The sequence below is a fragment of the Anas platyrhynchos genome, chromosome 22 (assembly GCF_047663525.1).
Source record: "Anas platyrhynchos isolate ZD024472 breed Pekin duck chromosome 22, IASCAAS_PekinDuck_T2T, whole genome shotgun sequence".
Lineage (NCBI taxonomy): Eukaryota > Metazoa > Chordata > Aves > Anseriformes > Anatidae > Anas > Anas platyrhynchos.
Genome location: NC_092608.1, coordinates 1,233,191 through 1,260,611, shown reverse-complemented (window position 1 = coordinate 1,260,611; position 27,421 = coordinate 1,233,191). Strand labels below are relative to the sequence as shown.

At 48.9% G+C, this 27,421-nt stretch overlaps 1 protein-coding gene across 15 annotated transcripts in view; it reads right to left on the bottom strand.

The window, feature by feature from the left end:
* Positions 1-27,421, bottom strand: part of PRDM16 (PR/SET domain 16) — a 363,626-nt gene that overhangs the window by 35,404 nt on the left and 300,801 nt on the right. For 14 of the 15 annotated variants that reach the window (XM_072027014.1, XM_072027012.1, XM_072027018.1 and 11 more), the window contains 3 exons: positions 15,668-15,802; positions 7,343-7,445; positions 297-495 (listed from right to left, as the gene is read on the bottom strand). In XM_072027014.1, the coding sequence (XP_071883115.1) occupies positions 297-495; positions 7,343-7,445; positions 15,668-15,802 (437 nt within the window). Of the gene's footprint in view, positions 1-296; positions 496-7,342; positions 7,446-11,042; positions 11,123-15,667; positions 15,803-27,421 lie in introns of those variants that run through there. The other variant, XM_072027024.1, reaches the window with a different exon arrangement.

Sequence of the window (27,421 nt, the reverse complement as noted above, 5' to 3'; positions counted from 1 at the left end):
GAGCTCATGATCCCGTTAGAGCTCTCAGTACAGCAATGCCTCTTTATAGCCACTGATCTCAAATGGCCAAGGATTATATTTAAAATACGCTCTTCATGCAAACAGTGGCAGGATGTCTTACCGCTGGTTTCCCTCAGAACTACATCACGTGGGAGGAGTTCCTGCAAAGATGCTGACCAGGCCTACCAATGAGTCTGTCCCAACCCTCAGCAGGTCTCGGGGCACTCAAAGCGAGCCCCAGAACTCTGCATTGCCACGAAGCAGCGCCAAAGGCCGTGCCTGGCGAGCACCCGTACCTGTATTTGTTGGGGAACATCCTCTCGCAGTCTTTGCACTCGTAGACCTGCCCATCGCCAAGGCCCTCCTGCTTGATCTCGTCGTTCAGAGTCTCGTAGAGGGAGCTGACGGAGTTGCAGGCGTACTTCTTGTGTCGCCGCAGGTCCAGCTTTGACTGGAAAAGCTCGTCACAGTCCTCGCAGCGAAACGTGTGCTCCTCTGAAACAGACAGACCAGAGGATTTGGACTCGAGGACCAGGACATTCAAACGATTCCAGCTATTTTACCCAATGTTGTGCTTGCAAAGAAAATGTAATATTCTCATCTAAAAAACAAACAAAGAGGAGATCTGCAAGTGACAGGACAGAGAAACCAAGGCAGGCGGTGACAGCAGAAGGGTTTCACTTTAAGCACTAACAGCAAGCCCTCGTGCGTGGTGGCTTTCGGAAAGCACCGGCGAGCTCCTCCTCAGCGGGGGCTGCCAGGAAAGAAAGGAACAAACCACACTGGGATCAGGGCCGATGCTGGGAGCAGCACATCCCAGCCCCAGCACAACCTGGGGACGCTCCTCTCTCGGCAAATGCCCTCCCAGCGCTGTCCTCTCAGCTGGCCCCGCACCGCCGAGGAGCCCGGTGCGCCATCAGACAGGAGGGGTTCAGCACCAGAGCACTGCGGAGGAAAGGAAAGGGAGCCAAAGTCTTTGTTGTTGTGCTGGGCTTCTTTTTTTTTTTTTTTCTTTCCTTTTTTTAAAAAAAGTTCTAATGCACATAATAAATTATTGTAGTCAAGGTCAAACAAATTAAAAAGAGGGCAGCTATTATTAAGTTTACAAGGCAGCATCCTGACCATGGTGCCAAGTCAAACAATCAGCTCAGAGCTGTAAATTTTCCAGGAGAACAACCTCTGCGAGGGAGTCGGGACAGCTCGGGGTTTCTCCACCCTGCAGCCAGCTCGAAGCAGCAGCTTCCAGCGACCACTGGGCCCTTCGTGCTGCGCTCCCCTGTCCCTCTGCCCTCTTCCTCTGCTCTCTGGAGCTCTGTTTCGTACCAAGCGTTATTCTCTTTGTCTGATTACTTCGCTTTCAAAAGGAAAGCCTGTAAAATGCATTGCTTCAGAGGGAAGAGTGGCAATATGCTTCCTACGAGGTGAAGCCAGGAGGAGAGGTGGTGATGGAGCAGACAGCAGGGTGACACCGGGCCGCCCTCACCTCTTCTTGGCCACTCACCTGTCTGCAGCCAGCTTCAAAACCCAGCAGCCTCCAGCAAACCCTTGGTTTAAAGCACTGAACACGCTCGTCTGCTCCTGCTTTCACACAACCACTGCCACCCTGCTCACACCGTGACACAAGCACCAACGTGGGCAGCATCACACGGGGACCACCGCGTCCCTGCCTGCGCTCCGGCAGCCGTCTCCTTTTCCACCCCTCTCCCTGCGGCGTATCTCAGCCTGGGCTGTGGTTTCTGCCCCGTGCCCCCTGCACCCCAGTGCCTGCACCCAGGCTGTGACTTGCTCCTGAGCTGACAGCGACCGGCGAGGTCCCGCAGCCGCTGCACAACCGCGTGGGCAGACAAAACCCCCGAGGTCGCACCTACATGGAAAGTATCAGCGTGGCCGCAGGCTGGAACGAGCCAAAGAGCTAAAAGAGAAAATATCGCTGAGACACGATCAGCTGTGCCCTGCTGCTTATCCGAGCAGCACGTCTCGTGCTGCTAAACACAGCTTATGCAGAGAATAACCCAAATGCAGAGGTGCTACAGCATTTCCTGAAAGAGAGGGATGCAAGAAGAAATAAAATGCAACAGGTCGACATCTTCCTTTTGGGGGATGGCTCGGGGGAACAGGTTTGACTAAAAAAGCCAACCTAAGGGAAGAAAATACCGGTGTCTTTCCCATTCCAACTAGTTTTGACACATCATATATATACTCCGTACTGGTATCAGCAGTCTCACAGGGAAGTGGATTAGCCCCTGTTCTGCTCCTTAGAAAAATTCTGTTTATTAGCATTTTGTAGAACAGCACTAATATGCATCTCGTGTGTTTTAGGTCCCCGGGGAAGAAAACCTGGAAATTAGGACATAATAAACTACCTAGCACTATTGAGAGACTGTGCATTACCTATCATTAAAATAATCCAAACTGCTTTTTATGAAAATACAAAAAGGGAAAGAAAAAAGGAACTGCAGTATCACATTATGGTCTGTTAGTGCGTTTTACTTCTAACAACAGCACGGAGCGCATGATGTTAGCTAGCAAAATTTAAGATTTCACCTGAGTTTATGGCCTGACAAAGTCCCTGGCAGGGGCAGGCTCGGTGCGGGGGCATGGGAAGGGCTGAGGCGTGCTGCACTTCTCACTCGTGACCCATCCGAAGCCCAGGTGAGAAGAGCCGGGCACAAAACATCAAGTGCCCAAACACGCACTGCACGGGCTGAGGACGTATCCTCGCTGCGCCATCTCTCAGTGCTTAAAGCACTCACGTTAGCTCTCACGCACACCGAGACGAGTGCTCAGCTGCTTCAGCACCAGGGTTTTGTAGCCTCAGACGTCAGCCTGCACTCTGAAGTGCCCCCGGTGCTGCCAAACACCACGGCACTTTTGTTCTGCTCGGGCTCCCAGCGACGCACGTGGGGCAGCAGTTCAGTTCATTGCCCCGTGCAGCCGGCTGCGCTGCAGGGAGCGGGACAAAGCCGCTCAGGGGGCAGCCTGGCAGAGTGATCCTCTGCCTCAGAACTCACCCGGCAAACCTGGCAGTTCTCCTCCCTGCTCTCTTCTAAACACACTGATGGCTAAATGCGACAAGGCTTCTTTTTTGTAGAAGAGACTGAAAGCCCTCTGGACCGGAGATTCCCAGATGGCTTCACCTCTTGAGAAGCTCCTACAAAACTCAGCATCTCACAGACAGAAACCGTGGCAATTCCCCAAAATGATAAGCTTGGAAGGGAAAAACATTTACCCTTTTTTCTTTTTTGACTCGAGAAAATACATTAAAATGACTTCCCAAATCCATACAAGGTTTTTCCTATCCCAGACTGAGATTCATACGATTAACCACATCTTATTTTACCCAGAGTATCCTCTAGGAACCAGAAATCCACTCGGAGTTTGGCAAATGAGCCTCAGAGAATAATTTATTGCATACCCGGCTGAAGATGGATGACTCAGAGGCACCCTCCTACAGCTCCCACCCTGATGTTCTGCTACCTGTTGTTACCAACAAGAACATTTTTTTGCCCGTTCGTTGAGATTACAGTTTAGGTAGATAGACAGACAGATGAAATACGTTAATAACCTCGCTAATAACTGTTACAGAAGTCATTTTCTTCCAGTCCTCCTTGTTCTCGGAGCAGAATTACCGGCCTCACACCGCTACACACAATGTAAGGCGATCCTCAGTCGGCAGTGGCTGGCACAGGCACGCTTACACCAGCTGAGGAGCTGCCCCCTTCGGACTTTATTAAGAAATGGAAGAAATAACAGAAGAAACAAGGCAGCTGAGATGAGACATGGAGTCTTTTTGCATTTGCATGTCTTGTGTGCTGCACAGATTTTATAGATCTAGCCCTTGCACATCAGTTAATTGAAAAAACCCTGTTTTGTCCAGCTCCTTCAGTAACAGCAACGTCCCTCTCCTATTATCCAGTGCAACAGCTTTTTTGTAGGTAGAAGAGATGATAGGAAAAGAAATACTTTTTCAGAATATCTGGATTTGGAAAAAGGAATGTTTCTTGAAAAGAAGATTTAAAGGACTGAAAAAATATGATCAAAAGGCCTGTAGTCACACCTTATACATGTCACCACTGGCTGCAAATATTATTCTGATATTCACACAGGCTAAGCAGGGGAAGCAATGACTGGCTGGTAGAGCAGCTGGTTATCTCCTATCAATACCCAGCATTGCATTCTGTTTTCTGAATTTCAGAACATTAGAAATCAGACTTCTCAATAAATACTGCTGCAGGGAAAGGAACTGACCTGCAGACCAAGGGCCAGGTCATCACCCTGCAAAAAAAAAATCCCCAGTAACAAAGGAAGCTCAGAACTGAACTAACAAGACCTGGTGTCTGCTTTGTGCCTTTATACAAGACACCCAGTTTTTACACTTTAGGTTCATTACAGTTCTTTTTCTTTCCTTAAGCATCAAAAATAAAAAATATCACCCTTCAAAACAAGTTCTCATTAAAGTTTTTGTTCCTTCTTCAAGCACCACAAATAAAAATACTGCCCTTCAAAAGAAGGTTCCTGCCTCAGTACCTTACAGAGGAGAAGGGGATAAAAAGAAAAGAAAAATCCAGTAACAAAAAATTGCTGCCTGTTCTCTATGTCTTGTTTGTCAAATCTATGGTTATATGTGTCTATCTTAAGTTCCATCAGTAACACTCAGGACAAAGCAGGAATGTAGCAGAAAAATAAATCAGTGCCTAATAGCTTTCAGAGAAACCAAGGGGAACACAATTATGTGGCATCTACATGCTAATCTACCAGACTTGAATCTCAAAGGAGTTCAAGTGCCCTACTCAAAATTCCTGCAGTGATAAGGGGTCTGCTGTGTTTGGCTGGGGTTTGGATAAAAGATTTTTATGATAATTATCTTTGTGTGGAACAATTTTGCATTTTCTTTCTTGTTAATTCAGAATCGAAATGGGGGTGCGAGGCAGCAGGAAGATAGCATTACTGAAAGTAAAAAGTATTAAGAAGTCAAATATTTAATGTTGGCCTATTATAATTCGAAAGCAATTATGTGGCAAAAGCACTAGACGTTACCAGGAAGATACAGATAAATGTTATATAATGACAACAATGGAAAACAAGGAGCACTTTTTGCTCGCTCAAATAAAAGCCTGTTAGAAACAGAAATGCTAAACAGTGACAAATTTTCTTTCTGATTTCTCCCTGGCATCAAAAAAGGTATGTGTTACTCCATGGCTGCGAGTACAGAAATTATTCATGTCTGTGTGTCGGTCTCAAGAAAATTATTAACTTCTTTGTGGGGAGAACACTGAAAAAATAATTCCAAACCTGACGTCTCAGTGAGACAGCAGCTACTGCAATGCCTGCTCATAAAGAGCACTAATCCTCAAACTCGAGAGGATCCTGAGAAGTATTTCAGGCTAATTGTTCATATCGCTTATACACTCTTAAAGAGTTTTACTGCAAATCTGAATCTGAACATTATATTCATATACAGGTGAAAGAAAAATAAATGTGTTGTAGGATGTCCAGGTGAAATAATTCAAATTCCAGCAATTAATCACATAGAGCAATAGTTCCAGCTAACAGTTTAAAAAAGACTGATAGATGAGAATGTATTTTTAGAAATGAATCATCAAATAATAATGAGAAACCTGAAACAGGCTCTAAACTCAATGAAAGAACAGAAAAAGACAAATAACATGCCCCACAAATCTCTTCGCTTGAGATAATTCCTGCATCTTTTACACTGCTCCCCGACATTCACTGTCACCAAATGTTGGGAAAACCAAGAACTTCATAAAATACTGCAGAACTTTGCAAGCCTGGACTGATTTTCATTTATGGATCACAATGCACTTCACATCAGGTTAGGACTGAGGACTGCTCCAGTATGATAGAGTTTTGCACTCATTTCAGGAAAAAAGTTCAATTTTCAAATAAACAATTTAAGAATTTGTATAGTTTCCTTTTACTTTAGACATGCCTGTGCTGTTGCCTTGTTTCTATAACATTTTTGGGCACAGCGTAGCAACTCTTTCCTCATTTTCCTAAGAGGTCATTTCCACTGCGGAGCGTTTGTACGGAGAAGCTCTGTCACTTGAAGTGAAAGAGGTGGGACACCAAATGTTAGCCAGAGTCAGATGGATATTGAGAAAAGCACTTTAACCAGCAAAAAAATATCCAAGAGACACTCTCAGATTGCCAGATTGCTTCAGGCCATGTGTCCTGCCAGCACCAGCTACTGCAGGGAAGCGTGCAAGGCCCCTGGAAGACAGGAGAGCAGCAACCTGTCCCCAGGGAGCTCCTCCTGGCTGCCTCCAACAGCCTTTTACAGAACCTGCTCAGTCTGACCTTCCTTCCCAAAGCCCTCAGTCTACCAGTTACCTTACCCTGAGAGTTCTGGCTACTCTTACTCTGCAGTAACACGTTTCTCTTCTTTGTGAAACTAAATTTGAACTCAAGGCTTTCAACAGTCTAACAGAATAGCAAGCAGAAAGCTTCATGCTTCTTTCTTTTTATTAAAAAGGTAAGTATTTTATAGCCATCTTTGTGGACCATGAAAAAGGAAGGACTCAAACTCTTCTCCTTCCCCATCCCTCTCTACACATCCTCTCGAATTTCACGTAGCACAGTTTTCATGTAGTAAGAGAACCTCAAAATCTTAGCACATTGCTCTTTGCCCTAGCTTACCAGAAAACTTCTAATGTGGAGAGCATAAAGCTCTTTTACATAGTCTGTGTGATTACTGAAACTCAGTAATAATCAGGCTATTTTAAGGAAAATACATGAAGGAGTGAATAACGCTTAGTCTGTCACATTGCTTCACATGAGATGTGCAGTCAAGGAAACCACCTGAGCCGTGCACCTTGTCCGGCAACACCAACTTGCTGCGAGGCAGGACAGACACTGCGGTAATAAAAAAACGAGCTTTCTTTTAAAAATAATCATTCTTTTCCCCTTCACCACATCAGTTCATGGTTTCAGAGGTGCTTGTTGTAGTAATAATTCTAGCGATGACTCTTCCGTCCCCTGCCAGGTCCCCTTCTCCACATAAGCCAAAGCTCTAAAGACCAGAGTTCTGCAAGCCTTGGGATGGTTTGGCACATTTTTATGGCACAACGTTCCTCGACAGGAATTAAATGAATCAGTTGCATGCTTTGAAGGTAATAAAAGCTTGTTTGCCATCATTGACTAAGGTAACTACTCTCACCAGTGAGAAAGAGTGGAAATAAGCAGAAAATATGAACAGCTGCACAAGGGGTGGGCACCAGGTCAGGTTTTTGTCCCAGTTCAGCACTAATTGGGGTTCTTGAACATTCCTAGGTTGGCTGGTGAGGGGTGCAGAAAGGTCCTAGCTTGCAAAACGAGGCCTTACCTTCCATGCTGGGCGCCATGTTCCCAAGTGAATAACCACCTTCCTTCAAATACACCAAGAGCTCTTCTCCTGGCTCAATTTCTTTAATAACTTTATAATAGATCTGGGAATCAGAAACAAAAAAAAAATAAATAAATAAATTGAGAGACATGTTAAATATGCAAAGACTTGCATTTTACATTTTTAACCAATAACTCAAATTATTCCAGCTAATAGGGGAGGCTGTCACTTGATTTGCATAATTGCTGCTGAGAGCTCTTTTTTTCCTGCCTTTATTTTACTCTGTGCATGTCAGAGTTTCATGCAGTTCGGACCATAAAGTAGTATTTACAGTAACAGCCTCTCTCATTTATATTACACAAAAATCTTCCAATTGTTTTTCCTACCTCCTCTAAGCTTCGTGTGTGTTTGTTACAGCAAAGGGAAAATCAAGCTGATGGAATTGACGCAGCTAAATCTCTGCTTCTCTAAGCTGAAACTGGCCTAATGATTACAGAGTGGAATTAGCAGCCCTCACACCATTATTCTGTGGATTACTCCCACATACAACCTGAGGATCTGACTCCTAATGACAGCACCTGAGCAGTTTATCCTCGCTCACACCCACTGCCTACCGAGTGGAGCTGTGTGTCCTGAGGTGTGACGAGGACACGCTGCTGGCCTCCTGCACCTCTGCTGCTGCACTGCAGAACAAACCCGGAATGGAAACAGAACTCAGACAAGGGCAGAGACCTCACGCCAGCTGTGTGCACCATTTAAATACACATTTAAACTGCGTAGAACATGGTTTAAATGATATCCAGGCCTTATGTGGGTGTCCTGAACCAGTGTATTCTACTCCAAGGCTGCATTTCTTTGGAAAAAAAAAATACAGGAGAGAAATCAGCATTATCCAAGGTGCAGCAAGGTGTAAGGTTGCCAGGCATCAACTCATCAGTGCGTGTTTTCATAGCACCTCGTCTGATACATGCACACACCCACCATGCCCTCATCTGTGCTGTCCTACACCCAGAGCAAAGAGGGCCCAGGGCAGCATGGCCAGTGACCGATGGGTGACATGAGAGCGGACCCCACTGGCCTTGTGCCTTGAGAGAAAAGAGCCAAGTACACGGGAAGGAGCCTGCTGACCGCAGCCTGCTTGAGCCAGCTCCTGGTGCTGCCGGCCCCCCACATCGGTGCGCCTTGTGGGTCAGCAGGGTGCAAGCACTCGGTGCCTGGAGCCGGGAGCTGCCTTCCTGAGAATCCTCGGCACAAAAAAACGTGAAAAAAAGCAGCAGCAGGAGCTCAGTGGCAAGATGCCTTCCGTGCGAGCACGCTGCACCCTGTCCTCTTCCAAACACCGCCACGAGAATTCAGCAGGTAGCAGTGACTAACTTCAAGTTTTATTTGCACTCCCTTGAGTAGCAACGCATCACGTTCTTTCTGGGGACATCCCCTGGCAGCCCCGAGCCCTTTTTGCCCCGGCTCCTCCTCGGCGCCGCCCGAGCACCGCTGTCCCGGCCCGGCCCGGCCCGCCAGGGGGCAGGCTCCGCCCGCGCACGGCCCCGGCCCGCGGGGCTCCCCTCAGCCCCGGCTCCCCTCAGCCCGGCCCCGCGGCCCCTCCGCCGGCCGGCACGGCCCCGAGGAGCGGAGCCGAGGCCCCGAGGCCCTGAGGCAGCCCCGAGGTGGCCCTGAGGCGGCCCTGGCTGACGGCGCTTGGCAGAGCCCCTTTCTGATAAGCTGAATTCGCCGCTTGATCGCCCCGGCTGCCCGCGCTGATCCTCTCTGAAGCACGCTCGGAAAGCCCTGCGATTTCAATTGCCGGCTAATCGAAATATTAACGGCGTGTGTACAAGCAGAGCGGAGCCACCCAACAAAAATGCAAAATCTCTGCCTCAAGCCACGCCGTGGCACGGCCACCCTGTGTCTGAGAACACGCCGCGGGCTGGTGGCTCCACAACACGGCCCAAACCGAGCAGAAACCCAGCCCTGCACTTGGCAGAGCCCTCAGCACAACTCAGCACAACACTGCCCTGCTCTGTAACTAACTCACCCACCAAACACACACACACCCGCTCCAGCCGGGCACGATCACGAAACCTGGGCTTGGGTCGCTGGAGGTGCCACCAGCACCCCTCAGAGCAAACCCGAGGGCAGGCGGGTGCCCTGCTGCAGCTGGAAGGAGCTGGGGGCGCTTCTGAAAGATGGCCCTGAACTTCTCAGCACCGACTGTGGGGCTGCACTCCTGCAGATTCCACTGCAAACAAGGAATTAGATAACATTCTCCCTCCTCTCATTCCTTTTTTCATTCGCACTTTTCCTTGCCCGCTTGTTCAGCAAGACAAGCTTCAATCAGGACCAAACCACACTGAGCTTAATGGTAAATGTGCCTGGGGAAAAAAAAAAAAAAAAATAAAATAAAAGAAAAAAAGAAAAACAAAACAAAACAAAAAAAGACTAGGAACAAACACTGACCTTAGAGCTTGGCTCAGTAAAACAGAACTCATAACACACTAGCACTTGGAGCTACCTAAGAGAAGTAAGAAAATAACTCAATATAGCTATTAATGATCATTTCTCTTTCAGCTCGTAATCCCAAACCTAATCAGCACTGAGATACAAACAACAATCTAAAAGGTCTGCCTAGTTCTTCACAAATACATTCATGAATTTTACCTGGGAAAAATCCATCAGAATTATAATATTAAATGGTTAATGTTAATGGTTAATAACCTCTATATCATAACCTTAACTCCTTTATCCCTCCTGTTTGTTTTTAGAACAAAGTACCTTACTGTATATAAACACATTGCTGCAAACAGTCTGTCAAGAAATACACTGCAAGCTTCATTAATTATCAGGAAAAAGTTGAATTCTGCTGGAGTCACATTAATTTCATCAAACATTTCATTATAATAATTAACTTCATCTTGCAATCATGTTACTGATGCTCTGAATTAATTAAAACTACTGCTGTGCTTCCTTTCCTTTTTTTATTTGTTGTGCACTGAAAAAGATCAGATTTACCAATCCAACAGAACATTTACATTCATATCATTTCTATCCATCATTTAGATAAAAATTCCACACATTATCATTTCTTTCTCTCACCACAAAAGGGCACCAAATAAATATTAAATCAGCAATCTCTCATATTTATCAGTAAGTTTTAGTTAAACATAAAACAGTTAATAATATAACTCAGTTTTGGGTAATGCTCTAACAGAAGTTTGAAAATACTACATTTTTATTTTTATAAAAATTATTCTGCTTTCTAGGCACGGAGAATTAAAGACAGAAGAAAAAAAGGAAAGGAAAGAACAGGGGAATCTTTTTCCTAGTCTGGGCTCGATCCACAGCTCTGCCCTGTAACTACTCCTGCGGACGTAAACTTGGTGTCACAGAAAGCTGGCTCTGGCTCCAACATCTCGCAGCGCAAAACAAAGCAATTTGGAACAATTACTGAAAGTATTGATAACGCAGAACCGCAGCACGCCGATCTCCTCGGAGCGGAGCACAGAGGAACCCAAGCTGAACATCTTTTCTCTGAGAAAAAGTGTTCCCGAGACAGGCGGCCACGGCTCAGAAGCGATGTGGTAATTGTTTAACTGGTTCCAGTACCAGGGCAAGAGATGGAGATGAAACACATGAAGTGAGAAAAGTACACCCGCGTTATTATCTCATTATTTAAGTATCTTTCATAAGAAACAGCACTGTTTACCTGCTGCATGAGTTATGTCTACTATTTATCTTAGCTTCAGCGCGGTAACACGTTTGTACTTCAGGCAAAAAGAGCATTAGAGAACTGAGAGAACAGCTGCAGTGTTTACCTAAAGATCAAAAAACACACCCACTAATTGCATCAGCGTGCCATGGAAGGGATGCACAAAGACAATTTAAAGCGAGCTAAAAAGCTGCTGCTTTGCTGGCCTGGCAAGTAGTTAACTATCCGAAAATTCAATAAAACAACAAGGCAAATGTTTCTACCTACTGTTCGTCTAAGGCCACGCTCAGACCTATCTCTGCGGCTGCCTGGCTCAAGGAGGAGTAAATACGTAAAAAGTTTGGCCTCGTGCATTTCTGGCCAGGACGGGACTGCACATTTTGCTTTTGTTCAGCCGTTTTCCTCCTTTGGAGTAGCCTTCCCTTTGTCTCCACTACACCACATTGCTTTTTATTTCCTCTTTTTAAGGCATTGTATTACATAGCAAGGAATCCTGAACACAGACTCACAGTATGAGGTTATGTATGTAAAAATATATTTTAAAAAATCTGTATTATATACACACACACGAGATTGATTTATTAAACAGAGGCCTATTTTTTTTCCAGCACCGTAACTCCTGCTAGCCCTTTTAAAAAATATATGTAACACAAACAAAAGCAGCAGCTATCATACTGAAAGCAAGCTCATGGCTATTATATTTATTACATATACTCTGTTTAATATTACAGTCTCCTGAATAAGTACAGCTAAACTGCTGAAGTATTTGCCCTATGAAGGCAGCAGTAGCGACACGAAAAAATAAAACAGAAGTCATGTATCATTTTCCAGATGCATTCACCAAATCGTTTCATTTTTCTACCATCCTTTTCCAGCCCTCCTTTAGAAACACAGGCATCTCAGGCAAACAAGGATCTTCTGTTCTTTTCAAATACCTATCAAATGAGACTAAATATAAAGGAAACTGGCTAACATTATTTTGCATTTGAAAATTATTTCATTACTGAAAAATATTTAATGAAATGTCCCTAACCTCTCAGCATTTTAATCTATTAATTTAAAAAAACAAAAAACAAACAAAAAAAAACATTCTGAGGTGCAGATTCTGTTGCCAATTACTTCATTAAAAAATCCAGAAAAAAATCTCTGGATATTCCTGGGATTGTTCCCGAGTTACAGGAATGTAAAGAAGAACAGAATGTGGTCTATTTGTGAAAAGAAAAAAAAAAAAAAAAAAAAAAGAAGAAGAAGAAGGCGCAGAGGACCTTCTCCCCATGTAAACATGTTTATTTTTTTCCTGAAAAGCAAATGGTTTTGATTAAAAGCTTGTCCTGGCTCTCATCAACACAATGCTGCTTAGTTATTTTGTGGGTAATCTTTTATTGCAAGGCTTTTCTTTCCTTTGCACATGTACAAACAGAAAATAAATCTTTATGCTTCCTGACCAGCGAAGATAAACCCTTTCTCCCTATTTTTTTGAGTCCCTGTTACAGGGGGGAAAAAAAAAAAAAAAAAAAAAGGCACCCTGCTAACAAGGTGAAATTAAGGAGGGTTGGAAGGAACAGCAGCAGGCGGTAGCACTGGGTAGGACCCTGCAGTGCTTGCTCACGCCGCTCGCAGCAGGTTTCCTGCTTCGGGAGCCCCCGGTGCAGGGCCGCAGCTCTGCTCTCGCACCCGCGGGATGCTCGCAGCCGCCCCGCGCTGCCCTGGGTGCTGGTGCACGGGGGAGCAGGGCTGAGGCTGGTGCTCTAAATATATCACACAGCAGAACGTGGGCATTCATTTTTAAAGCACACAGCAGCCCTGGCCACAAGCAGAGCTCTCCCCCTTGTTTGTCAGGAGGAAACTCACGTTGGTATCGGCTAAATCAGAAGTGATGCTGTGTGAAAACGTTTTGTATCTCCAGCTAGGTCCGGCCACAGCGGTTCTACCAGCTACAGTGCCTTTGAAAATGTATGCTTCTTACGGCCAGGATGAAGAATTTGCTTTTACAATCCATTAATTTTATTTAAAGTGTCTGAAGTTTCAAATACAGGGCCCGGTATCCAAAAGGCACCAAGGGCTACTTGCAAATTGTGACAGAATTTGATGAAAGTAGGGCTCAGCTCACAGCCACACAGACTCGGCAGTGTTTGGCATGTCCCTTCTCCAGCTGTGTTGGCACCTGACACTCCTGGTTTTTGCGACAACCAGGAACACCCCCGGCCATCCTTAGCCTTTGGAGCATCACGCAGAAGAATCGTTCTGAGTTTCACTACCAGAAGCAACCATCAGCTGACACCAGAAGGTTTCCTGCGAAGTCAAGAGCCTTGGTTTTGTGTAGCAGTGAGGGAAACGAGGAATGAATAGGAAATTCCAGAACCAACGCGGCTAAATCATCTCCTCCATAAATAAAATAGAAAAATCTGCCCTGAGTTTAACATGCTGCTGCTTGCTCCAAGTACTGCTGCCATTCAGTTGAGTCCATAGGCTCTCAAAATCAATTGCTTAGGAAGAAGTACGTCCTGACTTGGCCTTTCCTCCTCACCCAGCTGAGCTCCCAGTGCCTCCAGTTATCATTACCACCACCTACCGTGTTTCTTACCCTGGATTCTCTCAATCCCACTGGCCTGACCTAAGACTCCCCAGTCTTCCAGGGAAGAAAGCTGAGGGGGAGAAAACATTTTGCTTTGCTACCATTTCTTTATATTCTGCACCTTTTTATTCCTTCTGAAAAGCCGTTTGCCTGCTATGCACCCCCTTTTGTTGAAGTTTTAGTGGGTTTATTTTTTGAGAGGACATGAAAGAATGGTCAGTACAAAGAAAAAGCAAAGGACAGAAGATGAGTGTGGATGATAAACAGCTGTTCTTCCCAGTCAGCCTGCTGCATGCACTAAAAGTATGCAGCACCAAACATCTCCAGATGAGGGACAAGGACAGAAGGACATGCAGGGGACTGGGCTGAGAATAAAACGTGATACAGCCTTCAGGTTGCTGGCAAAATTTATGTATGTGTGCAACCCTTAATTTATAAGTACCTGGGAGAAGCCAGCAGCCAAATTAACATTTTAAAAAGAAATGTTAATTCATGTCAAAAGAATATATCTACTTCTTTTCTTTCCTCACTCTAAATTGTTTTAAGAAACGCAAATTAAAAAGATTTTTTTCCTCTGCCCTTTAATATTTGTGCCTTCCTACTGCTGCTGGTAAAAAATTCCCCTAACAGCTTCATCGCCCTTTCTCCAGGATGAACGCTGGGCAAAAAGTGCTCGGAACTCAGACTGAGCAGAAAAGAAGTGCCCGTATCTGACTGGACACAACCGATAACTGCTGGAAAGCGCGAGATAACGCAGGCAGCACAGCGATGCTGCCGACACAGCAACCCCAAGGGGACCGTGCAGACCCAGACTGCTGTCCCGGGGACCTGCAGGAGGCCCCGCAGCGTCCAGCACGGCCCCAGACCTCGCTAATCGGCGAGGGGAAGCGGGAGGGCTGCTGAGACACCGACCCTGTCATTCCCTGAAGCCGAGAGGCAGGAGCCAGCCCCGCGTGCCACGGAGAGCCCCTCGCGGTGTAAGACGAGGAGCTGATGATAAATGTTGGCTCTTGCTTGGAGGGCTCCTTGCCGTAAGAGCACTTGTGAGCAGTGGTGAGTGGGCACTGAAGCAATCAGCAGCTCGTTTCAACGAGGCGGGCTGAAATTCAGAGCTTTGTGCCTCCATCTCCTCTAGGTTGCCTGAGTTGGGAACATTTGCGGTATTTTTGTATTTTTCTTTCTGCGTCCAAAGTTAAATGATGTAAAAGCATTTTACAACAGGAACTAAGGTCACAAAGCGGGCTGACACTTCGGCACAGCCCGAGCTGCTCTCATTTGACAAGAGCTGGCTCACTCCAGATTCCCTCCAGCATCCCTCGCAGTACAGCTTTCTTACTGGGCTTTTTAGAAGTTTGGTTTTCCATCCCCAAGTCTTTTTTTGTGTGCATCCAAATATGCCTCCTGTTTGCAAGCTGGCAATAACATGACTGCATTTCTCATTTAAGCTAGGTCTGAACCAGTAACTTATATTTGAATTGTACTCAATTTGAGGTTTGTGAAATTCCCAACTTGGATTGCTCGTCTTGAATCCAGTTTTGGTTTTATGTTTCAAACAACGTTAGAAACAATAGCCCTTTAATCCCTGGAATACCCTGTCATCTGCGCAGAGAGGAAAGGTTCCTGCGTCTTTGGGACTACCATTATCAAAACCATTCCACCCCCGTGATGTCCCTTGCCCCCGCCTGCTCCACCAGCCTTTCCCCAGTGTGCCCATTGGGTTTTTACTCTTTGCTCTGCAGACTCCCAATCCATCCCCCACTCTCATCCCCTCTAAAATACAGACAAAACCTGCGTTCACAGCCTGCAGCCATGTGCCCAGCACTGACAACTTGTGGCATGAACTTTTTACGGGTTTGAGCAGTGGTTTCCATTTGCCTCCTTTGTGCTTCAGTCCCATAACCTACGCCTCCCAGCAGGTGCCAACATTTCACACAACCTTCCCCACCGCGAGAGGAGCCAAAGCCTGGAAGATGACACGGGTGCTGCCACCGCACAGCCCACATGGGTGAACGCAGCAGTTAATTTGGCTAATTGCCGAAGTCATTACCTGGTCGTTAATGTGGCACACGGCGAGGTTCTGCTCGTCACAGGAACAGGCCACGCGGATGTACTTCAGCCAGTTCCCAGCTCCGCTCTGGCTGGCATCAATGCAGAATTTCTCATTTCCCAGGTCATCAGCAATCTGCAGAAGAACAAGAGGAAGGAACACATGGGTCATCTGATATCAAACAGTAGATGCAGAAAGAAGAAAGAAAGGAGAATTATTTGCAGTGCAGATTTCGCAACAAGGAATAGCAAGGCACGATGGCAGGTAACACTGATAGACACGCCTGGCAGGGCTAAAGCAGCTCTTCAGCCATGATCACAAGTTCCCAGTTAGAAGAACCTCCAAGGACCTCGACCAGAGCTCTCCATGAGTAACCAGCTCAGGACTACAACTGATATGGAGACAAAAGCACGCTTCCAGTATTCACATCAGCTTAAAGCCAAACAGATCGACTTCTCTGAATGCATTCACTGTAATGCCAAGGCCATCAAACTGCTCCGTGCTGCCAGCACCTGTGGCTCTGAGCCCTCCTGGAGGTCCCTGAGCCCTCCTGGAGGTCCCCACCCTGCCTCCTCCAGCACCAACCTCTGATCTCAAGCTACTTGCATTAAAATGCACAAAGGGAAAATCACATCCTCAGTTCTTGGTTTATTGCTTCCAATTCAGACCATGGCACTGAATCTTCAGGGAAATCCTGCATTTCCCCCCCAGAATTACTGTTTGGATGGGGCAGAACTGGTAGGAGGAACAGCCCTGTGTTCAGCCTCATTCCTACCCTGCCTGGGAACACTCAGGCTGCTGCTCACCAGCCAGGCCTGGCAGATTCAGGTGCATCGATGGGCCCTGTCTTTGCTAACAGTGAAGAAAATGCCCAGGGTTATTTTATCCCCGTGTGAGGGGTTTCAGTACCACGCTGCCCATGCTCTTCAGCTCAGCTCCCTGTGTGCACACTGTGCTCAGGCTGCAGAGCTGGGCTCGCACACGGAGCCTCGCAGGCTTCGATCCCTCGCGTTCAGCCCACGCTTATGAGGTCTGCCTCCGGACTGCTCGGGGGTGATACCGTGCTTCACTTAACACCTCAGTCCTGGCACAGGTTTCTCTGGGGTGCACCCCAGCAGTGGCCATTTCAGGCAAATTTGCCTTCGATGACTTCCTCAGGACACAGCAGCAGAAGCGGCGATTGAGTTTAGCTTTAATTCAACTGTCTTGGCCACAAAACATCATCTTTCCCCTTCCAGAAAGCCCTGCCTTGCTCATTCCTCACATTCCAGCTTCCAGGATAAATAAAAGAGGAGTTGCAGAGGCAACGTCCTTTGCCACAGTGCCCCGGCTCGCTGCTGGAGCGGAGCTGCTGCAGATGGAAGCGCGCTCCCCGCTGAAAGCAGCGGCTGCATCGCGAGACGCTTCCTGCTGGCAGCCGTGTAAAAGTTATATGAGCAAATTCGGGTTTATGTGAGCAAATTCTCAGTTGCTGGTTTCACTTTCACCTCGTTCCGCTTTGCCGTCAGGGCAGGCAGCAGCTGCCAGCCCCTCCTTGTGCCCGTGCATGGCACACACGCAGCCGCTGCTCCTGCAGCTCCCTCGGTGGTTTTGGGGCAGAGGAAGGGGTCAGGGACACCTCCCGGACAGCAAGCACAAATCTTTCACCATTTCCCCAAATGTCACCCGGTGCCATGGGTTTGTTCCAGGTTTGGAATTTCTGTCCAATGTTAAACATACAGAAATCCAAACTGAGGGCGCACCCCGTGCAGAGGGCTCTCACAGCTGTGTTTCGTTGCTGTTTGTCTTTTATTTTCACGTAGGTGCTTTCCTCAAAACTGCCTGCATTTGTTCGGGGACCTCCGCTTTCCAGGAGAGCCACCTGCACGTGCTGAATTTACTCTCTCGTGACTCCAAGGGGAAGCGAGGGCACAGGACAGCCCCTGCTCTGCCCTAGCGAGGCTCTCAATACCCGGTTCTTTGTAGCTCTCCTCTCTGATACAAGGCAGCACCGTCAGAGGAAGCTGGTGAGGGCAGTTTGGACTTTGTAAGAAAAAATGAAAAAATAACAGCGTTCCTAACGTGGGTTGAACAACTCTACCGAGTTTACTCAAGCTACAATAACACTAACTTCTGTTTTATCTCAGGGACCCTCTAGGAACACGGAGGCTGGCTGACGCTGCTGACTGCTGCTAGGATTAAAGCCCTGGCCCTGGCCCTGCTGACCCCAAATTAGCGACGGGTGGTGGGCAGCCAGGGGCACCTGCAGGGACACAGCTCACCGGGAAGGGGTGACGGCTCCCAGGGAAAGCTGGAAAACATTGTTTGGACAGCAAAACCAGGACCAACTGTCCATGTTCGGACACTGGTTGGAAGCCATCAACCAGCGTGGGTGTAGGGCCTCTGGGTTTGACCAGTGGGACAGGCAGCACCCAGATAACCCCCGGCACCATCAGTCTGTACAGCAGCAGTCAGCAAGATGGCAAATCCCCTTTTGGTTTGTAGCCATGTGTTTCAGGTGCCCTCTTCCATATTCTGGAGTTATTTAGGGGCAGATACTCCAGATAGCTCTGGAAGAAAGCAGAATTCAGCTCCCATTCACCAGCTGCTTTGCAGGCCCCCGCACAAGGCTTGCCAGCGCTGCCTGAGCGAGGTCCTGTCTTAGCTAAAAATCACCTGAAACTCTGTGGTTTCATCTGAGTGGAGCTTTAGCACCCAAACTGGGGGTGTGAGATCTCACAGATCAGAATGAGAAAGAACGAGTCCGTACAAACCCTGAGAACTCGAGCCCCTGTTTTTCTCACACACTCACTGCACTCTGGAAATAAAACAAAGTCTCACGAGCCGAGGCCCGGCGGTGTCACTGGAAGGCAATTTGCACGATGCCGTCCCTGACACTGCGGCATGCCTTCCTTGCTTTGGGTAAAAAACAAATGGAAAAACAAAAACTGGAAAACAAAAGGGCTGTTGGAGAGGCAGAAGAGGCAGATCACTGGCAGCAGTCAGTTACCACTTGCTGGCTGACCGCAGTGCAATAGGTAGAAAAGCTTTCCTCTCCCCTTAGGTACAGAAGGAAAAGGCTTTCTTTTTTCCGTGTGAATTTCCTAGGACTTATGCTAACACATCTTTACTTTGCAATTGCAACTAAAACAGCAGACAGCCTTACACCATGGCAGTCTTCCACATCCAGCTTTATCCAGCTTTCTAATTTTCAAGGAACTTTCTCTGCCTGATTAAACCTTTTTTTTTATTTTTTTATTTTTTCCTGTGTACCCATGATCCTGCACAACCCCTTACATGTTAGTTTTCCAGGATGTTTCAGTATCTGTCCAACAAAATGTCAAGCTGGCAGAAAAGGACGCTTTGTCTCAGGTGCGGTGGAAGCACCTGCTCCGAGCGCTGCCGGTCCAGCTCTTTGTGGTTGACACCTCGAGCGAGATAAAGATCACATGCACACACTTTTTTGATGTTCTATATGAAATGTACATCATAATTTTAAAAATACTAAAAAAAAACAACAGTAATTGCAAGTTATTATCCATGACGTCATTTTACCTCTGTCAAACACGTGTCCACACAAAGAATTTCCTAAGCTCCTCTTTCCCCTGCCCTAAAAAACCTCCAGAAAAACAAACCGAAACCTTTTACCACATCTTCTTCCAGTTTAGACCAGAAGAAAATCAGAAATTTCCTCTGCCGAAATTCTTCAAACCAGCTGTTTGCAAGTCACTGACAGTAACAAAAAAAAAGATTTTCTGTTGAGGGCTTGTGTTTGGAATGCACGAGGGTGACTCATTTGTGGGTGTTTAGAAGCACGGCAGCACTGAGAGGTAACCGATGCTCCAAAGAAGTCCAATTGCAAAAGGAAAAGGGATAGAAAAAAAAAGCTACAGAAAACCAAAACAAAGCCAGAAAATCACACGTGGAATTTGCAGGAGTTGGAGCTGGTGGCGTAGAAGCGTTGGTTGTACTTCTGCTTGCTCAGCCCAGCTCTGACATCAGCGAGGTTGTTCCGAGGCATCTCGGGGGGATAATTTGGCTCAGACATTAAAAGACATTATCAGAGAAGAGGAAAAAGAGAAAAAGGGGGGAGAATGAGGAAAGGGTAGGGAAAATAAATTTAAAATTAGCAATTGGTAATATTTTTAATGCCCAAACCCATTGTCTCTCGGTGTTGTGGTCACTTTGGGGACAGCACACGTTACCATCGTGCTCATCCACAGCCTGCACTGCGGCATCACGGCCCCAGAGCTGTGCTCGGGGCAGGAGCACATTTGGCTGCCTCACCTTTTCCCTGAGCTAATCTCCAGGCTGTCTGGGACAGACAGACACATGCACTCGTCGATCTGCTGGAAAACTCAGCTTTCATCTGGACTGCAGCCCGTGGGCACTCTCATCAGCTCCATCAGTGCGAGAGCACCTCCAGTGCCTCGCTGCCCTCTGCTCAGCCTGATCCATCCATCCTGTCCCAGCCATCCCGCACCTTGCTGTGGGTTTCTCATCGCCTTTTTTTTTATTTTCATTGACCGTGTCAAACCAAGTTCATCTTTTTCCCCTTCCCTCTGCTGCAGATGGCAAGCTCAGGGCGTGCTCTGGATTTATTAACCCAGGTACCTCCCTGCTCTTTTGTCTTCATCCAAGAATTCCCAGCTCCGCGTCCCGGCTGGTGGCGGTGCCACGAGGACGTTTTGCTGAGACATTCGCTATCCTTCCAGGGAGCACCGTCTCTTTTCCCACCCCGAAGCCCCCATCCCTCTCCTCTGCAGTCGATTTGCTTCAAACAAATGCACCTTCATGCTGGTTTGGATGACAAGTTTTCAGCCTGGCCCGCGGCAGAGACACGAAGCTTGGACCCAGAGCCGACCGCTGGCCGCGGCTGTGGTTCAGGCTCATCTCGAGCCAGCCAAGAGGAAATGGTTGTCATGGCCCAGGGCTCGCTCTGCAGCCTCATCTGCTTTCTGCTGAACAGCTTCAGGACTCGAATCCAAAGGGCTCATTGATCTTGCAGGGGCTCTGTCTCGTAATTTATTAAGATCAGAGATGCTGAGTTATGAAGCAAAAGTTATGGAAAAATTCTCTTGAACATTAACCATTTTTTTTGCACATCATTTGAGGTTTCCTGCTTCTCTAATTTGTGGGCTCTCTGTTGGGTTGTTTCTTTCACGTTTTAATGGGCAGAGTCCAACATTTGGCCTCCGCAGAGGTGTGCTGTAGGACTGGAATGCCTAGGGATCTGTCGTCAGTTAGCTTAATGGATTCCTAGTGTGCATGAAGAAACGAAGCAACCATGAGTTTGCCATCAGTGACCCAGCGTCCTGTTGCTATAACATCCCTCCCCAGAAGCTGAAAGTGTAATAAACCTTCTCATCCCATAGTTGCAGGATCTGCCTTTGACAGTTTGGCTGATGTACGCATTTTATTTGGCAGGAGTTAGAGGGAGATTTCCCCCCCCCTCCTTTTTTTTTTTTTCCTTTTGCTTTAATGACCCACAAGCTGATTTAGAGCAATAAACTGTTGCCATGAAGTTTTGTTGTGTTTCTTTCAAATAAAGAGGAGGGAGGGATCGCTACAATTTATGACTTTCAGAAGTAAGTGAAACAGAAAGTCCATTCTTGCTGCAAAATGAAGAGAAAAAGATTTCATCCAGAGAAACACCTCTGTCAATGTGTAGACACGAAGCCTAGATGAACTCATAAATTCAGCACTCTGCCTGCAATTAACCAGGCTTCCTGGTGATTTGACAAAGAGTTAATGAGAAACGTGTCAGACAAAACCAGGTCACAGCACAGGGAACTGATGGGACCAGCAGCCGAGCCAAACCCGGCCGGGTTGGGGCCACAGGAGCGGCCCCGCGGGAGCCGCGCTGTGCAGTGCCCAGCTCACGGCCAGTTCCCCAGCCAGAGCAAACTGGTGGGAAGGGAGCAGGGACTGGAGAAAAGACTGCTCCTAAAAGCCTGTGCTTTGATTCGTGGGGCTGTTAAATGACCACAGGATCAGAGAACTACGGCATCCTCAGGTGTCAAGAGCCCGAGCCGCTCGGGCATCGGAGATGGAGAGGGACCTTTTGGGATCTCCTCCCGTGGAAGGAGCACCCTGAGGCCCCCCAGCACCCAAGGGTGCCATGTGCAGGGTGACTGGACAGAGAGCACGAGAGATGGCCCGGAACAAGGCTGCTCCCCCAAAACGCCCCACTCCGTTTCCAAAGCCAAGGAGGCAGGATTATGGCACGGCCTTTGCGCATCTGAATTTTGGGAGCACACCTGAACTACACGGAGCCTCCAGAAGGCCTGCCCGTGGCTACCCGCTGCTGTAGGAGCCAGCCCAGCACCACCAGCGAGCATTTCCTACCTGCCAGGCAGCTCTGCGGGAGGACTCGGGCTGTGCAGGGCTGCGGCCAGCAGTGCTGAGGGCAGCCGAGCCCCAGCTGAGCGCGGATCGGAGGCGGCCGCGCAGCCGTCGGCACGCACAGAGCCCCGCAGCCACAGCAGGGATGCGGTGCTGGTACTCGCTGTGCTCCTGGGTGTGATCTCCACGAAAGCATCTCGTGCTCCACAAAGCCGGGGCACCGCGGGGTTTGGGAGCCTCGAGGCTGAGCACGCAGGATGCCGAGGACGCCCCGCTGGCCCCGCTCCCCTCCACGCAGCCCCCGGCCCCGAGCTCGCACAGCTCCGGGTCCCCGCGCAGAGAAACATCAAGTAAAGATGTCAAAACAGAAGAAGACTTTCAAGATGATGGCAAGCATTTATCTCAACAAAAGCTCATTTTTCACCAGTAACGTAATTCATACCACACTGATTTAAATTAAACAGTAAACCGTAAAAAATTATGCTTGAATCAAATCGCAGGGTTGCCTCAGATATTGTACACACAAGTCAAGAAAGGGATTTCCAGTTCTTTGTAATATATACACGCTAAAACTTTGAAGTTTTCCTCCCTGCAGAAAGAGCTCAAGACATCACACTTCCGTATTCTACTTCATTTAAACCCATTTAAAAAAATATTAATGAAGTTCTAAAAGCTTGGTAGATAAAAATAAATGGGAAATCGAGAGAAGTCTGGATCTGATAAACAAAAGGCAGACTGCTCGCAGGCAGATGAGGCTTTCCAGGACATTTAATTTTGCTTTAATTAGGAAGAGGGAGCAGAAGCTGGAGGTTCAGCAGTGCTGAATTTCCACCGAAACAGGCTCGGCTTGCCGGCACCTCGCAGCAGAGGGACAAAGTGCTGAAGGGCACGAGTGGCCTGGAGCTGCTTGAGAAGAGAGACCTGGCACTACACGGCTCCCTGCAAGGCAGGGGGGCCACTAGCCATGGGCAATGAGGAGCAGAGCAGTGCTGCTGGCAGCAACACGCCGGCCAAGAAGCCGAGCAGAACCTGAGTTAAGGCTGGAACAATTCCTGAGCCCAGCTTCTCCAGGAGGCCCCTTGGCACTCGGGCTCTCCTCCGCCTGCTCTCCCAGCGCCCCAGCGACGTGAGCTTTGCTGCCTTCCAGCAACTCCCACAGCCCCACTGACTGCACCACCGGCCACGTAAAGGCTTCCTCGTGCACCTCCCGAAGCAGCACCCTGCTCTGTCACACCCGAAAAATCTCAGCCGCCTCCGCCCGCAGTGTGGTGAGGGGGCTGACGATGCCAGGAGGCTCGCTAGGCAGCACGGCTGGTTTGTCATCGCCCTGAACGCACCCGTAGGATGTCACCTTTTAACCCTGCTGCTCTGTGGGCATCTCAGGGATGCATACCCTGGGGGGATGTTGCCGTTTTTGGCCAAGCGCCCGTGCTTTTGGGAGATGGGGAATGCCCTACAGACAGCCCCCGCCTGGAGCGAGGTGCCAAAGAAATGCCAAGGTGCTGCAGGAAGTGAGACCACCGCCCAGGTCACCTCCCCTCGGTGCCTGCCCAGTGTGCACAGGCTGAGCGTGGTGGCATGGCGGAGATGCCAGCTCCATCAGGTCTTTTGGTCGAGGCACCCACAGAGGTGCTGCTGAGGGCCACAACTGAACGTTTGCCTTCAGAAATTACAGACCCGTTCCTGATGGAGCGGAGGCGAACCCTGCACATCCTCAGGTCCTGTCCTCATCACCACTTCCAGGAGCAGGGGCTGCAGGCTGACTGCTGGAAGTGGCAAGCCGTGCGCCACATCAGAAACCAAACCAGAGACACCGGCTCCTTGCCCTTGCTCGTTCCCAAAAGGGAAGGCAGCTGCCTTAGGAACAGCTCCTGGTCGGCTTCTTCAGGTGTGTGCCGGTGCCTGGCTGGGCCGGTGTGCGCGGAGGTTCCTGCCACTTGTTTTAAATCATTCCTCATTACTGCGACTTTATTTTAATAATGTTTTGGGAAGGGAGCTGTGGAACACCACTAACATGCAGGCCTCTTCAGAGTGATTTACTGAAGGCGCCGGGTGCCAAAACCATTTGCCGCATTTTACACGCTGGCCAAAAAAGTAGCAGAGCCTTCAAGTGCCCATTCATACTGCTAACACCAGGCACAGCTCACCGGCCTCCGCACAGCCCCGAAGTCCCCTGAAGAACCTGGCACGGGAAGGCCCACACGGAGCAACGCCGTCCTGGGGGCTCTCACCTGCCTCTTCCCGACTTCTATGCTAAGATGTTTAAATATTAAATGAGACGAAGGCCCAGATTTACCAGCAGCAACGTACCCGGTGCAGAGGGTCATTATCCTCCCTCCCGTCTCACATCATCGCGTGCAGCAGCAGCCGGGCAGCCCAGGAATACTCATCTGGAAGCACATTCCTGTTCGCATGTTAGCTTTAAATGCCCTGAATTTACGGGCCAAAAGGGTGCACATTACCAGCACTCTGGCCGTGACCTTACACGTTCCGAGCAGAGATTTTAAAAGCAAAGACCCAGAGCGAAGCCCTCCCGTCCCCCGGCTGCCGTGAGCGCAGCTGCAGCGAGGTTTCATTTACACAGGAAACCCCCCCAGAGGTGCCACAATCGCGCGAGGAAGCGCAGCCCTCGGAGCCTTTCTGATCAGAAATGAGCAAGGCAGCTGCTTTGCAGACTGTTCTCGTGCTCTTTAGAAGGTGTGAAATAGATGAGTTTGTGAACCGGGGCTGGCACTGAGCGAAAGAATGAAAGGATATTATAGGCTTCCCTCCTGAACGCCGCTGATCAAAAACAGGAACAGCAGAGCCCTGCTGAAAGGGCTCGGCAAACAAAGCGGCCATCTCGGGCCGAGCCAACGAGAAATTTCCTCTTGATGCAGTAACACCGCGCCGCTCACCTCTCGCCAAGCCCAAACATGTGATTTCTTCAGAGCCGATATTTACCGAAAATGTTACCAAAAGAGGGTGCAAAATCGAGGCGCTGCAGCCCCCACACCCGTCCCACAGCAGCTCGGGGGGCTCCGGCCCCGCTGAGCACCATCCTGCACGCACCCGGCCGCTGATTTACACCGAGGGCACGGGGACAGCTCTGCACGAAGCCACGAGGTGCTCTGCGCTCAGGGCAGCGAGCAGGGAAGCAGCCAGGATATTATCCCGTCTCTCTGCCCTGCAGCGTGGGCAGCAGGAGCGTTTGTTGAATTGCACAAGCAAGGTGGGGAAGGAGAATCTCAGAGCGCTGCTAGAGCATCTGCTCGCGGGCCGGCTCGCCTCCCGGGGGAGATGAGATCGTTCATGTGCTCAGCATCTTACCGGAGAGCTTCTTCCCCTCATAACTCTTACGCACAGCTCATCTGTAACACCAGCGTCACCAGAAGGAGAACCTGGGACACCAGGGCTGGACATCTTTGCACCAAGTGAGCTGTTTCCGCACCAGAAAAAAAAATGGTTTTGGAGCCCCTTCCTGCCTGAAGATATCAAAGGTCTCCTACAGGAGGGAGCAGCCCTCTGGCAGCTGCCTGCGAGTCAGCATCAGCCTCACTCAGCAGATGCACATAAACAAAATGAGCCAAGCCATTTCCCTTCGAATTGACGCGCTGAGCAGGGTGATGCTGCCCTCTGACACAGGACTCGAGCTGTAGCCAGATTCTGGGGTGCTCGTTTCTCATTAAGCTCAGGACCCAGAGCATCCCCACTCCCTTTGCAGTCTGGCAGCCAGCAGAGGCTCCGAAGCCTGCTCAGGTAAACCTTATGTGCACAAAGACAAGGGCGTTGGGGCTCAGGGGCTGGTCTGTGCCACCCCGGTATTTCGGGACGTGTGCCCTTGTAATGGGGCTGCACAAGCCAGGAGGCTGGGCTGGAGCTGCCCGCGGACCCCAGCACCTCCAACACGTCTGTGATCGTCCCCCAGCCCTTCTCCAAGAGACTTCCAAATGGCCCCAGCCCCGGTTCCCCCTCCACTGGGGGCAGCCACAGCCCGGTCCTGTCCTCCCCTTCTGCCTGTCCCTGCTGGGCTCCTGGCACAGCCCGGGCTCGCCCCGATGCTCGCTGCCTTCCTTTTGGCATTGCATCCTTCAGGGAAGTTTGCTGTTACCCTCTCTCACAAAATCATGGAAATCTGTTCTTTTTCTTCAAGCAAGCTCTAGAATCCTCCAGGCCCCAACTTGTTGCTCCTTCCAAAGTGACAACACCGAGGGGCTGATCCAATTATTTCCCACTAAATCTCGGTGACCAGCCCTCCCCGCAGCTGCAGCCAGACCAGTACATGGATCTTGTCTGCCACCACGAACCCGAACCCTCGTTACGAGGATGCACAAGGGTCAATTGCGCAGTCCCAAGTGCCGCCCGGATGAACTTTACCCCGAGCCAATTCACCGACTTATGAAACGCTGTCTTCCAGGGAATTTATCCTAATGATAAATCTGCCCTTTGGATACGCTGAGCAGCTCCGTTTCAAAACCCCCAGCCCGGACCTGAGGCCAGCTCTGTCAGCACACAGCGGGGCAGGGCGATGCTCAGCCAGAGGCACGGCGCTGCCCTGCGGAAGGTGTGCGGGTGCCTCCACTCGGGTTGTTTTACTCGGGCGATCCCAGCACATCTGGTTCTCTGACAGAGGGTCTCAAAACAAAGCACGATCCGACACAGCACGTATCTGGTAGTGCCTGAGCACGGCAGGTTTGCGTTAGGGAGGTTCAGGTACCCTCACACAGAATCGCTGATCTTCTGCGGATGATTTTCACAACTCTTAGAGGCACGGCTGCACAACTAAAGCCAACATTGTGCACATTGATCTGGCCTCCAACCCAACAGGAAAAGATTTCTGCTGGCTTTAAAGGGAGCCAAATATTTAAATCCAAATAGGAAGAGAAAAAAAAAAAGACTGGTATCAACCTTGTACAGGGATTTTCTCAACTACCAGCAAGTCAGAGGGCAATCCAGAAGACAGAGCTGAGGATGGCAAGCATCAGGCATCTGCTCACCAAAAGGCCCCATACAGCATGGGAACACGCCTCTGCTGTAGGAATAAAGGACTGCATCAGCACCCTCAGGAAAAGGATCCCACATCCTACCTGGGCCACTCCTGCCCACCTGCTAAGCAGGAAAATGTTTGCTCCTTCTACAGGGTTTGCTTGTTATTGGGGTTTCGGCATCGCCACCATCACTGCAGCACGTGAGCACCTCCCCAAAATGCTTGCAAAAAAATCCCACTCGTGTCAGTCAAACACGAGACAGGACACAAGGCTAAATGCCTGCAAAAAGAGAGCAGGATTTTTGTTAATGGGATGGGTGGGACAGAAAAGGACATTGCTTTCTCAAGTCAGCTCTAAATGTGAGGATGGTTTCTCCTTCTTTCCAAAACTAACACCTTTCCTCCAGTGAAATGCTGTTGGGAAACCATTTCAAAGACTTCAGGTATTAGAAATCCACATGAAA